This window comes from Callithrix jacchus, chromosome 16 (genome assembly GCF_049354715.1).
Source record: "Callithrix jacchus isolate 240 chromosome 16, calJac240_pri, whole genome shotgun sequence".
NCBI classification, from domain to species: domain Eukaryota; kingdom Metazoa; phylum Chordata; class Mammalia; order Primates; family Cebidae; genus Callithrix; species Callithrix jacchus.
Window position 1 is genome coordinate 78,623,685 of NC_133517.1, and position 15,156 is coordinate 78,638,840.

A 15,156-nucleotide genomic window follows, 5' to 3' on the forward strand; every position below is an offset into this window, starting at 1 on the left:
GCATGAAGTGAATGACCAAGCTGGTCACTTATATATGGGCACCATTGATTTCGATCACACATTGGTTTGCGGTATACTATCCAGTGATGCATGCCCAACCTCTCATGCGTTAGTGAGAGGAGTGCAGCCAATCTGAGCCTCCCTTAAGTGAAAGTCCAGGGAGAAGGAAGCCACAAGCATCCCCTTTCAAAGCCAGCACACGCAAATCAAGGTCAGCAGTTAAAGGCCATGGTCATCGGCTCAGTGACCCGCCTTTATCCCTCAGGGCTGGTTCAGTTCCAGATAAGCTCTGGTGGGGAGGAACGAGTCCAGACCAGAGTGGCCAGAGGGTTCACATGCATGCAGTTGCTCCTTGAGGTTCACCCAGCTGTAGGCCATCTCTTAGGTGTAACCCCAAATGACAAAGTCATAGAAATTACAAGTAGCAGATACACATGGGCACAGATAACAAGACTCGGTCATATGCATTTATTAATCAGAAGAAACAAAAGCAATTTTAATAAATGGACTTGAGATGTAGGGACTCAACACATTGCATTATTATTCTTAATCATGGACTCTGACTTAGAAGATTTAGACTGCAACCTGAGGTATTAAGCTCAAAATCCCCCTGATCCCTCAATTTTATTATCTATAAAATGAGAATGAAATAGAATCATATAGAGAATATGGCAAGTAGGCAGTTCCTAGCATAGAATAAGTCTACATTAAACATTTTCTTTAATGGGACAGTGTGGCAACCCCATCATTTGATCATTGTTAGTTGGGATCTCTTTGAAGTTGTCCTTCAGACTACCTCAATGTCTTTCTTGCCTTATTCCATTCTTCTCTTTTCTTTTCTTTCCTCTTCCTCTTCCTTCTCAATCCTCTTCTCTATTTCTTTTCTCTTTGATCTCCTTTGATATACCAGGTCAACTATGACCTTTCAAATGCCTACTTCCCTCTTATAGATGGAATGGGGGAGAGAGAGAGACAGAGCAATGTCCCAACGAGCGAAGACAGTGGGGGACATGTTCTCCCCACAGATATGCTGCCTAGAATTCCAGTGGTCACTGGAATGAAGGAGGGTGACAAGTTCTGGTGACAGTAGCTGCCACACATCTCAGGATCTGAGGAACAATGTTGTAAATGTCTCTTTTTTTAACTCATAATTCACCATGAAATTGTCAGGATCTTGCCCCACCACTGCCCTCTCAAACTCATATGCAGTCCACTAAGAGCACTCAGCTTAACTGCCTTTGACTGTGATGAGGGTAACGCCAACCCATAATACTAAGGTGTCCATTGGACTGCTGGCCAAGACATGCTAGCTGCTTTTTTTTGTAACTGGAAATCATTTACTTAACAAGTATTTCTCAGAAATCAAATATGATTCAATTACTAATTTGAAAAGAAGTTATTTTGCAGAAGTATTCAATGACTCCATAACAACATAGATACATGCAAACACCTCTTTAGTAAACATTAGCAATTTTAAAGTAATATTTGTAAATGAATATAAAAGGTATGTGGAAAATACACAAATGACAGACATACAGCTTGATGAATTTTCATAAAGGGAGCACACCTATAAAACTTTCACCCTGACCAAGAAATAGAATATTCTAAACAACCCTAATCCTCCATCACCCTCTCTTCTAGTTGCAAGCCCTCCCAGGGTAACATTAGCAGAGTTCTGACACTATAGGCTAGCTATGCTGTTTTTGAACTTCATTTAAATGGAATTAATCAGTCTCTAACCTCTTGTAGTCTGGCCATTCTTTACTCAACATATGATGTAAGATTCATCCATACTGCCACATGCAGTAAATGTTCATTTGTTTTCATTGATATAGATCAGTCTTTGTCAGCCAATTTTAATTAGCTTTACATATCAACCTTGCACAGTTCTAAGTGCTTATAAAAACAGGAGCTGTGTATTGAGTATAGCAAGATCAACAATTTGCTTAAATTTTACATCTACTTATTCTTTCTCCCACAGACTTCTACCCACAATAGTCCAGACCCAGCCATGAAAATGTGCTTCAATTTGTGTATTTCTTGCCTCCCGTTTCAAGGATCTGCCTCACCAGTTGATACTGTTTGGATGTTTGTCCTCCCCAAATCTCATGTTGAAATGCGATTCTCAGTGTTGGTGGTTGGGCCTGGTGGGAGATGTTGGATCATGTAGGTGAATCCCTTATGAGTGGTTTAGCACCATCCCCTTAGTGCCAAGTTTGTTCTCACTCAGTTAGTTCCTGAGAGATCTGATTGTTTAAATCTGGGACCTCCCCACCTTTGCTCTTTTGCTCCCTCTTGCCCTGTGATGTGTCTGCTTTCCTTTTGCCTTCCACCATGATTGGAAGCTTCCTGAGGCCCTCACCAGAAGCAGATGCTAGCACCACACTCACTGTACAGCCTGCAGAACAATTAGCCTGTGAGCCAATTAAACCTCTTTTCTTTATAAATTGCCCAGTCTCAGGAATTTCTTTATAGCAACACAAAAATAGCCTAACATGCTAGTCATCTGGCATCCACCCCCCACCTTCTCAACGTTACCCACCTTTCCCAAGAGTATAATCAGGGAGGTTGAAGGGTAACATTTTCCCTTCTCTACCAACATGGAAAAAAACAACTATGTGTCTAGAGAATATTGCGCAATTTTTCAATACCTGCCTATGTTGGTCTTCACATTGAAAATACACGGTTTTATTTGAAGTACCATGGATAGTCACACAATTACATATGAGAACAAACATTTGTCCCACTTTTTAAAAATATTTAGTGTTTATCTGGATGAAAATTTTCTTTTCCTACCACCTTAAGTAGGTAGAGATAGGTGAAATTAGACTCTAGTGGGCTAAAGTGAGGGCAAATATTACAACAAAACAAGGGATGCTGAGATACAACATATGGTTAACTTGGCCATGGAAAAAAAATCCCTGGAATATGGAAGAAAGTCTAACACGCTAAAAATGGAAGAAAGGAAGCACACCAAGCAATGCAGCTGCTCCGCCAATGTCATTCTGGCCCATCCCAAAGGAACACAAATAGAAATATTCTGGAATCTAGCGCCACTGATATTTAAACTCAATTTCCCGCAAGGTCAGGAATAATAGCAAGTTATTTGTTTTACTAACTTAGGTTGCAAGTGCCTTGGGTGGATCCTGTGCCTTCTTCTATATCTCGCTCAGCGCCAAGAACACTGTTAGACATCAACAAAACCATAATAGACCTAGAGCCTTTTCTAAAGTCCAATGAAAACACTTACTGAGCTAATGGAGACATTTACAGGCAAAGAATTCCGGTTCCCTTTCTGAAAATGCCACCGAGACAGCCTAGTTAATTAGGTCTCAGTAAATGACAGACTGACCAGAATGATCCACTTGCCTTTGTGTGTATAGCAGACCAGTTTTCTGTTAGCTTGGTCTTTATTGTTGCTTTTATTCTTTTAGCTATAAGTTAAAAGGTCTATTTTTGATCAAAAGGCTGTCTCTGAGATTTGGCTTGTGAGTACAGCTATTTCAGGAAAATGGGAATATAGACCTTTAACACTATAAAGAGTAAATTTATTCACTTGGAGCTGTTCATTCATTCCTCTCTTACTCCTATTAACTTTCCTCGGGCAAAATCTCAAAAAATAATTTTGTCCAAGTCCACCCAGAAATGCAGTGACAATTCCAGGGACAAAATTCAGATGTTCCATTCAATCTTGTCTCTTACCCAGCCTAAGAATAGTCATAATTTTTCCAATATTCCCAATATAGTTGTCCTCATGACAGTCTAACTCAACCCTTGTTTGTGTTTCTGTAAATAACCCACATTGATGGAGATAGCCATTGCAAATACGGGACATCGAAGTAACACAGACTCAAAGCTTAACACGGTCTCTCCGTGAATGAGAATGACTTTGATGTCTATTAGAGTTCTGTAAACATAGAGAAAAACCACAGAAGATGAATGTTAATCACTGGAAAGCCAACGAAGATTTAATGAAGCTTCTGTTATAAGAAATCCGAATGCAAATGCTTCTATGTCCCTCACGTTCTCTTCTTCCAAAATACTAGCACAAAATGATGAAACTACAAGTCATAGACCTGATCTACCAAAAAATAAATAAATAAAAACTTTTGGTGAATTCAAAACATCAGCATAGAAGCCAAAACATACCAAAAACTTGTATTGCAGTATGGCAGAGCAGAGAGAAAAATGGACCCTAGAAGTAACTATGTCTGATTCTGCTTTCATTTGTTATTAACATTGCAGTTTTCTAAACCTCCCAGTTTTACTTCCCTACCTATAGCATTAACGCTAATAATTAAACATATATAATTATATATATTATATATTATAGATATTCAGAGCTCTTTCAGCTGCAAATATGAAAAAAAATCCCAAACTTGCTTAATCAAAACAAACCAGTTAATTAAAATAAAAGAAATATAAAATAAAAGAACCTAGGAGCCTCTAGCTTTTGGCACACCTGGATTCAGATACTCAAGGTTGTCAGGAAGTGATATATTTCATAAGCCTGTTATTTTCTAAAATGACTTAATTTTCAAGCATGTTTTCCCATCATGACGGCTTCCAGAAGCAACGGATAACATACTAACAGCCCCAAGTTCTGCCAAAAATCATATCTGGGAAATGAACCTCATTTACTCTGATCAGTTACATGTCCATACCTAGAGGCAGGACTAAAAGGAATTACATGCCATTACATGAATAAGGGTAAATGGCTTCAGGAAAGGCAAGAGAAACCAACATCCTCTGCAATAACACGCCGGGGTTGTTGGAAAAAGAAACAAAGAAAACTCATCCCAGGGCCTATAATTTTGACTAAGGCAAATAATAAATTAACTAATTCTTATTGCTGGACAAAATTTTGACATCCAGGAAATATTTGCCTATATTGACCCCAGTTAAGGAACATATTACATGCACTAATGGAACCTCCATGACATACATAATGTTCTGCCAAAATGATAAGGAGCAATTAGGTAAAGCTGCAAGATGGTGAGATTTTAGCTGGACTGAAAGGAAGCATATTTATCCAGGCTAAGAGGCACAGAGAGGTCATTCTAATGGGAAGTAATAAAACAAGTTGATGACTACGTATTTTTTATCTAAGAAAGAGTACTGTCCGTAAGATGGGCATTCTAACCAACAGGAAATGGCATATGATGAAGTAGATAGGTGAATACTAGTAGAAAGATTTTGCATACCTCCAGTAAAAATAACATTTACAAAATCAAGTTGTTTAAAATGTAATTACTGAGGAAAGATTTTAAAGAGCTTATTCAACACAGTTATCTGAGAAGATATTCCTCCTTAAGCTGATCTTTTAGTGGGGTGGCCTGGGTACAAACATAAATTTGACAAATTAAGTTTAGAGCTCTTCATTATAAGACACCATTGACTTACTCCAATAAAAAGGAGGATTTATTGCTTTAAGCACATTAATAAAAGCCCAGTCACAACTGAGAAACAAAACATAGTTTAGAACAAGAGTACGGTATTAATATACATGATGTGGGTTCTAACTAGGGCCAAAATGAGAAATATTTCCTGGATTTCAGATAAAGGCCTATCCAACAACAATCTTATTTTGAGCACTTCAAAGGTAGACTTCAAATAAATTACAAAAAGCAAGACTGAAACATTTAACCAATGCGAAAAGAGACTTTCTAAACATATTGAGAGTGCCAACCATAAATAATTTTGGCAAGCAATATTAAGCCAGACCTACCATCCTTCCAGTAAAGCACCTACATCACGCACTAAGAATCTTTATTTCTGGCCATTATGAATTCATATGAGTTGCCCCATTCTCAAAAATATGTCTACAGAAGGATCTCCTTGCAGCCAAAAGCAGTATTCTCTCAAATAGAAACCCCTTCTCAGTTCGACTTGACAGGTTTGTTATGATCATGTCAGGAAATTTACCAGTCAGGGAGCTTTATTACATGTAAATGTAAATTTCTTCCAAGGCTTGAAGAAATTCACTCCATATTTAGGGAAATGAACCTGTGATTTTTTTTATGTGTTGTTTTAATAAATGAAACAATAGCTCTTTCTACAAGGCATCTTGAACTACTGATTAAAAGCTATTGTATGTTTACAACAAAGCAAAAATGCATTCAGTTACATAAACATATGAGACAAAATTGTTCAATAGGCCCAAAGGCAAGTGAGGCTTGTATAGAGGCTAGGGTAAAGTAAAATAATCAATTCCTATTACAGGTAGTGAGTGGTATTTTGTTTCCTGGCAGCTGAGGCAAAAGTGGAAAGATGCCATACATTGCAAATTAATTATAATAGTACGGGTAGAGCAGCAGGGAGACCTAAATGTAAAGTTAGCACTCTTTTTCTCAGAACAGAGCTTTGATCTTTTCAAGTATGTATATTTGTCTGAAACCCCACATTCAGCACCATGCAACATGAAATAAAAATATTTAGTCTTGTTTCATCTTATAGCTGCATGTGTGTGCACATGTGTGTTTGTGTGTGTGTGTGTGTGTGTCCAACTGTTGGTCTCACCTATAAAAGAACATCTATATATAAAACATAAAACTAGCAAACATCTCATTTTAAAAACTAGATCCCAAGAAGCCATCAAAATGAATTAAGAGTAAAATGCATCCCTGAGTAACAGAATAAATCCACCGAGTGCTGAAAGTGACTGAATCCCTACAGAAGATATAATAAATTGCCTTGTTGCCTGAGGACATGTAAGATTGAATGTCTACCAAATACAATGATTTTTTTGTTTTGCAGAATTTTATGCCGAGTTGTTCTTTATAGAAATAATATTCCAAAAGACCCATACTGCTTCTTAAGTTTACTTTTAGACAATATAACAAGGTTATCAGCATAAAGAAGGACACTTGTATTTCCCTTTGTTGAAGGAGGAGATAAAGTTGATTCTTTTCATACTTGTATCATGTTAATATAGCTTTTTTTTCTGTTTTTTTTTTTTTTTTTTTTTTTTTTTTAGACAGAGTTTCACTCTTGTTACCCAGGCTGGCGTGCAATGGCACGATCTCAGCTCACTGCAACCTCCGCCTCCTGGGTTCAGGCAATTCTCCTGCCTGAGCCTCCCGAGTAGCTGGGATTACAGGCACATGCCACCATGCCCAGCTAATTTGTTAATGTAGTTTAAAAAGACAGGTGTTAGAATTTAAGTCTTTTTTAAACCTCATTTAGCGCTACATTTCCTTTCAATGTGAGAATATTTTTACTTGCTCCAATTGGCAAATATATTGAATGAAAGACATTGTACAAGCTGGAGGACTGTCTGGGGGTTGAACGGGTTGGCCCAAAGACACTTATTATCCAGAGAATCAGAGTCAGATGATGGAGCATTGATGAAGTTTACGCATAGCTTTGAGATGCCCTTAAGCCTGAGGTATGTCAATGCAAGTGCATAAAAATAAATTGTTACATTTTTAATTTAAAAAACATGAATTGGAAAGACAATGTCAAGAGAAAGGGAAGACCAGCCACACACTGAGAGGAAATGCTTTCAAAAGATATGTCTAATAAAGGACCTCTGTCTAAATACACAAATAGCTCTTAAAACTCCACAATAAGAAAATAAACCCAATTAAATTTTTAATTTCAATTTAAAAATTAGCAAAAGCTCTAAAGAGCCACCTCACTAAAGAATATGTACAGAAGACAAGTAAACATAGGAAAGATGTTCAATATCATATGTCATTAGGGAATTGAAAATTTGAATAACAACAATATACCATTATACACATCTTATAGTTGCCAAAATGCAAAACACTTACCATACCAAATGCTGGTAAGGATGTGGAACAAGAGGAACTCTCATTAGTTGTTGGTAGGAATGCAAAATGGTACAGCCATCTTGGAAGAAAATTTGTCAGTTTCTTACAAAACTAAACATACTCTTACCGTACAATCCAGCAATCACACTCCTTGGCACTTACCCAAATGAATTTTAAAATGTATGTCTACACAAAAACCTTCACATAGATGTTTATAACACTTGTTTCACAATTGACAAAGTTTGGAAGCAACCAAAATTTCCTTCAGTAGGTGAGTGGATACTGTGGTACATAAGGACAATAGAACATCATTCAGCACTAAAAAGCAATGCACCATCAAACCATGAAAAACATGCAGGAAACTTAAGCACATACTACTAGTGAAGAAAGATTTTAACAGATGTGCCACTCTGGTGTAGAATGTTGATAACGGGAAAGGTTGCGTGTGTGAGACAAAGGAGGAATATAGGAACTCTCTGTACTTTCTGTTTAATTTTACTGTGAACTAAAACAGTTCAGAACAAAAAGTTTATTAATAAACAAAAAATGCAATGATTTCCCATATTACATTGAAACTAACATCATAACTTGCTTTTTTCTCCTTTTATGAGGATAGAAAGAGTAATTATATGTCTATATTCCTCACTTCTAGAACATCTGACTCCTAACTTTTACTTTATTTTCTATCATTTTCCTCATTTTTTGTGTTCTACCATCTCTGTTAATGACATATGTCAAATAACAACAAAAAAAGAGAGAATGTTACTTTGAGAGTAGCAATCAAAAGCATTGTTTGAAAAGTGACCAAGATTATTTAAATCAGCATCCTGGAGACCAACTAGTTGAAGCTCTTTAAGAAACCATGACTGTATCAGCCTTGCTAGTCTCTTATTACTCATCAATTCCAAATTCCATCAATCTCCTACTCTGACTAATATGAGAGTTTTCCAGAATGATCTGTCAGAAACACATTCTGCTTCATGGTACTTTCTGCACACCGACCTGCACAGTCGCTTCCATCAGGATTGTTCAGAAGGCATAGTCACATCCCCCACAAAGGATTTTTTTTCCATCCTTCTCTCTTTATTATAAACTACCCAAAAGGGCCCCAACAGACTTTCACTGAATACTCACTGGCCTAGATTATTCTTCAAACAAAGGTGGCAAGCGATTGGCAAGAAAAATTACCCTGTTTGACTATGATCAATTACAATTTATACCCAAAGACTGAGAAGGGGGTTGGTTATGTTTTCTTATCACAGGGAAGAAAAGTCCAAGTATTATAAAAGTCTCACCTAAAAGAAAGGATACAAGAAAACAAAAATGAAAAAGAAGAGGGAGGAGGAGAGCAGGAGGAGAAGAAAAGAAAGGGAGTGAAAATATCTTTGGGATAAATAACTAATAGCATCTATCTACAATTTTATAAAGACAATTTCAGTAGAGGGTAAGATTTAGAGGTCTATTAAAGAAAACACAGAGAGAAATGAAGTGAGGAAATAGAGACAGTATACACAAATTATATTTTAAGGGATATTAATGTAAATGGGAAAAGATATATCCAATAGTTTCCAGGGAATAATATAGGGTCAAAGAAGTTTGGGTTAGTTTTAGTTTTAGTTTTGTTTTTAAGATAGGTGATATTGGGGTATATTTCTATGCCAATATGAATAATCCTGAAGACGGAAATAAAATGATGTAGGAAATGTAACTGTTACAGGATGTAACTCCTGGTGAAAATGAGATGGAAAGGATTTAAGTTACTGATAAAGGGTTTTCTCTTTGCAATAGAAATATGTGCAAACTTTTAAGAGAAGGGATAAGTCAGTAGCTGAGTACAAATGCTGAAAGGCTGATTGAATTGTTAGCAAAAAACTGATAGTTCTTATGCAACTATATTTCTTTTCTTTCTAAAGTAAGCCTCAGTGTTATGAAAACAGAGTAGACAGATAAGAGATGTTTGAAATTCAGGGAGACAGGAGAATGTGTAAGAGTCTCAGAGAGAAAGGAGGTGCATTTTCTTGAGAAATATTATAGGGCAGCCTAGTAAAGTTAAGATTTTTAGCAGTATTTTTATGGTTATTGCATTGGCACAGAAGTGAATAATTTCATTGGCTGAGTTTGGGGTTTTGCCAGATAAGTAGCATAATGGAGGGAACGTGAAGAAAAGGAGTTAAGGGTGTTTTTAAAAGAGGGTTACAGTACTAGCCCATGAAAAAATTTAGTGCATAGGGAAAGAGAAGTAAGAACTGATTAGCAGTGACAGATGGTGAAAAGGTGTCAGGTCAATGCCTTTAAAGTTTGAATGAGGTCAAAGAATGTTTCTTTGGGAATATAAAAGGAATTCACTAAAAAGTCGATGGTGTGCAAAAGATGGTCAGAGAAGAGAGTTGGAATTAAAATTTTGAAGGTGCTACAACTATTGATGATGACAAGATGGCTGAACTAGAATGCAGAAAAAGGTAGTTGGAGCTAAAAATAGTTTGGACACCAGGAAGTGGGATGGACTATTCACTTTTTGGATTCATCACTTATTTGCTGCTAACCTTGGATAAAGTAGTGCACATCTATAGTCTTGGGTTTCTTCATCTTTAAAGAAAGGATAATAATATAAGCCAATTCATAGGGTTGTTATGAAATCTAAAAATGTTCATTATGTAAAATGCTTTCAACAGTGTCTAGCATAGAGTAAGCATTTGGTAAGGGTTACCAGTTAGTACTATTTGCATTTGTATCATGTATGTATTACTTTACTTTTAAATTGTGAAGTTTCTTAACATGTTAAGTATTCACTCAATAACAGGAACTGCTCTAAGCACTTACCTTTTCAAAAAAATCTCATTGAATTCTCACAATGTCCTTACAAGGTAGGTACTATTATTATACCCATTTCATAATTTAAGAGACAGAGCACAGCTAGTAAGTGACAGAGACATGTTTTAATCAAATCAGTCTGCTTCTAGATTCTCTGTCCTTAAGCACCATCCTATGCAGTGATTGACAGTGGCATAGGTGAATCCAGGTGATGAGAACACAATGAATGAGGAGAAGACATTTGGAGGGAGAGATATGAAAACAACAAGGAAGGATAATGGATAATGAAGTCTATGACATGCACATCAAATACTCTGGGGTTTTGTGGGAGGAAGGAAGAGAGACAGCCTGGAAGTGACAGTGGGGAACAAATCTTACAACACACAGAAGCATTTCAAGTATTTCCGACCAAAGGACAACATGAAAAAATAGCTTCAAATTTGGTCATCTAGTGAACTTGGCAGTTCCTTAAGATTCTGTCCTTGTCCCTGTATTTTTATCCCAGGGAGAGAAAGTGCTTGTGAAGTTCTTGTACTCTACCCAGTCTTGCTAAGAAGCATGCTCAGTTAAGGGGCAAAGCTATCAGGATAACCAATAGGTTACCAAGATGATTTTTTTTAGTGGCTCTCAGACCAGTTCCCACATGAAAGCATTGTTTTAAAAACAAAGCAAATTGTCAAATATGGGGACTTTTCTGGTATGTGAGATATTTCAAATCATATAATTAGATACAATGTTCCTAATTCCATTTATTTACATGACAGGTTCAAAATCAATCAATCAACCAATCAAATGCTTTTCATAACCAAGTAGCTATTGATGAGGGATTAGCAAAGTGCGGGCAATGGACTAAATTCCGGCTGTCACCTGCATTTATATGGCCCGAGGGCTAAGAATTACTTTTACAGTTATAAATGGTAGAAAAAACATTAAATGACTAATAATACTGTACGACGTACAAATCTTATATAAAATTAAAATTCTAAATAAAATAATTAAAATTTCATTACAAATCAGCATTAACAGATAACATTTGCAAGAAAAAAAATTTTTGATCAGTTTAAACTGGAATTAAATGTTATTCTCCTCAAAAAGTTCTATTCTTATCCTATTACAGAAATGGGTATGTGATTATTATTATATTTTGAGGTTCATCAATAAAAATCTTTGTTTTTGCTATATATTTGCTATCTAATCACCTACATAATATTCTCAATTTTATCTTTTATCTTGAGATGCTTAAGATATTTGATATCTGGACTCTTACAGAGAAACTTTGCTAATTTTTGGTCATAAATAAGGAGTAGACCAAGTTTATATTAGTGTAGGTATTATCATGTGAATATTGTGAATGTGATATGTGGGTGTCTGTGTATAAATGTAGCCACTTGACCACATATTCACTGCACTCACAGACACTTATTGAGCACGTACTCTATGCCAGAAACTGTCCTGGGTGCTGAGAATACAAGGCTGAAAATAGATAGTCACTGCTCTCAAGAAAACAAGTCTTATTCTTTTATTGTGGTGGTAATTTTGATAAAATTTAAGAAGAACAAAGAATTTCTACAAAATTTTCTTTTACATAAATATGTCTTTTTCTTTCTCCAACTCAATTGTCAGGTATTAATTGGTAACCAAATTTTATTATTTTATAAAACATTTGATGAATTCATTGGTCTTCAGTCTCAGCTAGAAAATTGGAGTGAGCAAACAGAATCTCTACTGACTTTTAACTCCACTGGAGTAATGTCTTGTGACCTCTCTCTCCTATGCTTACCCCTATTATGTCATTTGATTTTGCGGGGGGGGGGTCCTGGCATGCTACTTGGAGAAAGTCATCCAAGGTCTGTGTCTCTGCCAAGCTGAACTGAGCATTGTCAGTTATCATAGCAATTGTGTTGTTCATCAGCAGAATTGAGACCCAAAGCCATTTCCATACTTTTCAGTAGCTAACGCTATCCTTTTCTTTCTAAATTGTCTCTGACATCAATTGCCCTGCAGGATTTCAGTGTGGGTTTAGGGGACTGAACAGCCAATGAATTCAGGCTGTTCTTATAGCATGCAATCATAACTTGTATTTAGCTTTCATAACAGAATATTATCCAAAACCATCTCAAAGATGCCAAAACCAATCTGAAACCACTTCCTAGGTCCACTGCATAACAAGTGGATATGTTCTTCCCACCACACGATGAAGGGCACTAGGCAGCTAGATATCTGATCATATGAATGGTGAAAGTATTTGTCTGGCTGTTATATTTAAGCTACAAAACTTTCAAGATTTCTGGTTCCACATTGTTTATTGAACATTTTTCTATTCACATTCATTGCTATTCCTTCTATAATGCCTGAGAAGAGTCTATTGCTATCTCTTTTCCCTGACATCTTAGAGTGAGCCTAATTCAGGAGCCCTCACTTTTAAATGTACTTCCTAAAATACAGTGTTATTCATTGGGAATGCTCCCCTGCAATTTAAAACTACCTTTATTAAGATTTTGCCATTTTTCTAAGTGTTTGCTGCTTCCAGGGCCTAGCATATACATGTGAATGCAGGCATAGCCAGAAGGTAGAATATTCCATTTTTCAGAAATTAAGGGGTCCCATTTTTCTGTTGAATCTGGACTTTGATCCTCTGATACCTTTGATCAACTTAACCAATGATTTTCCCTACCTAAGCACATAAGAAAAAAATACAAAGGATAGAACACAAAAATTCCATGAATTTCCTAAAGCCAGAGTTCTCAGCCCTTATAGTATTGCCATTTACTTCCAGTTTCTGTTTGATACAATCAGGCTCTGAGGCCTCTAACTGGACCCAATCTGGTTAATTATCAGATCCAGTATAATCATGGACCCAGTCCGGTTTCCGTCATGACTTCTGAACCCAGTTTGGATCCAAAATTCGCTCAAACTTGGAAAGCTCAAAACACAAATCCATGCAGCTTTGGAATCAAAGAACTTACCCATGATCCTCCGGGGCTACCAAGGACAGTGGACACAGTGGACCCAGTAGGTATCTCACTTGGTACTCCTGGGGGCTGCTGGGAGCCTACAGCAGATCCCACTCTGACATCTTCTGCAAGAAGAAAAGCATTAGACAAATTAACAGAGTTTAATTGAGCAAAGAACAATTCAAGAATCAGGCAGCTCTCAGAATCAGAGACTCAGGAGCTGCCACAACAGAAATTTTAGGGAAGGTCAAGGACTTGGGTAGTTTCCTCAGGTGTTGGTGATGGACATCTTTTAGTTTACTTCCTGAATGAAGGCAATTTTCTCAGAATTTGTTTAAGAAAATTTTGGTGCCATTGGAAGTAAGTCTCCTACTGAATTTGCCTGGTCCTAAAACCAGGTTTTTCCAAATGTGTAAGAAAATAAATTTGTTTAGGCATTTCAAAAGATCCCCTGAAGGAAATATATATATATATATCTTGTGGGAGTAGGATATTTGGGAATTCAAGGCTTTTACATACTTCCCACAGATCAAAGAAATAGGAGAGAAAGAAAAATGAGTATTTAAGAGTTGCTTTGACAGAAATAAAAGAATCAAGGGACACAAAGTTTTTCTAACATATAAAAGGCTTTTTTATTTCCTAAGTGTCCTCTTGCCCTAGCTTTGTCAACACTATTGAGCTTATCTGCCTGGGAAATAGTAGGGGTATGGTAATTCTAACTTGGTTCAGCAACTACCTGTTACCCTAAATGTCTTCTGTGGTAGCAGTGGTGATTCTCACTGAATCTTCCATCCATGAAGAAGTGCGCATTCCTTTTTTTTTATTTTACAAATAAACAAAGCTGGGAGGTTGTGCTATAGCCAGAGCACATTGAGTAGAGAGGAGAGTTTGGCAATGCTGGAAGAGGAAAGAATAAAATAACAAATTCAAGGCTGGAGGGGAAAGAAATTGGAGGAAAATAGTGAGAGAAAAAATAAGTGTGCAGGGAGGGTGAGGGTCACATCAAAACCTAATGGCCAGAGACCAAGATTATGCAAATTGTTCCAGGCAGCTCCACACTCTGCTCCACCCCAGCACCCAACTAATGAAAGAACATTTCTTCAATTGATTTTTCAAGGTCTCTAAAACTGCCAGCATTATAAAAATTCTTTAACGGTATAAAAAAGGTATTTTAACTTAATGAAATCAATTTGATGCCATTTTGATAAGAAAGTAATATATGAAGTGATTAATAAATTTGGGACTTTGAGTTAAGCCCTATCTATACCCACTACTATCAAAATAAGAGCCTTCAATCAATTCCATTTAGTGCACACCATGTCTCTGGGAAGACACCACCATGCCCTCACCTTCGTCATAATCCTTAGAGCCATTCTAGACTCCTCTAACTCTTTGACCATCTCCCCAAACTTTGGCATAAGAAATCACCACTACAGGCAATGCCTGTTTTCTAAATCTCTCTCAAATCTGTCCTCTCCTCTCTACTTCAGTCTAGGTGACCCAATTCCTCATCTGGATTTCTGATATGAATCAAGTGGTCTTGTCTCCTGACTACGCTTTAAAGAGAATTTGCTAAACTGCAAATCTGATCTCATCATCTTCTTGCATATCTTTCT

The 15,156-nt window shown here is 36.8% G+C and overlaps 2 protein-coding genes across 3 annotated transcripts in view; both read right to left on the reverse strand.

Moving 5' to 3' along the window:
* COLEC10 (collectin subfamily member 10) overlaps positions 1-15,156 on the reverse strand; it is a 513,203-nt gene that overhangs the window by 342,908 nt on the left and 155,139 nt on the right. For both annotated transcript variants that reach the window (XM_035276463.3, XM_054246461.2), the window contains exon 2: positions 13,553-13,665. In XM_035276463.3, coding sequence (XP_035132354.1) covers positions 13,553-13,556 — 4 coding nt within the window. In that variant the 5' untranslated portion in view covers positions 13,557-13,665. The remainder of the gene's footprint in view (positions 1-13,552; positions 13,666-15,156) is intronic.
* LOC144579771 (uncharacterized) overlaps positions 13,702-15,156 on the reverse strand; it is a 156,594-nt gene continuing 155,139 nt past the window's right edge. The window contains exon 2 of the mRNA XM_078353273.1: positions 13,702-14,437. Within this exon, the coding sequence (XP_078209399.1) occupies positions 14,395-14,437 (43 nt within the window). The 3' untranslated portion in view covers positions 13,702-14,394. The remainder of the gene's footprint in view (positions 14,438-15,156) is intronic.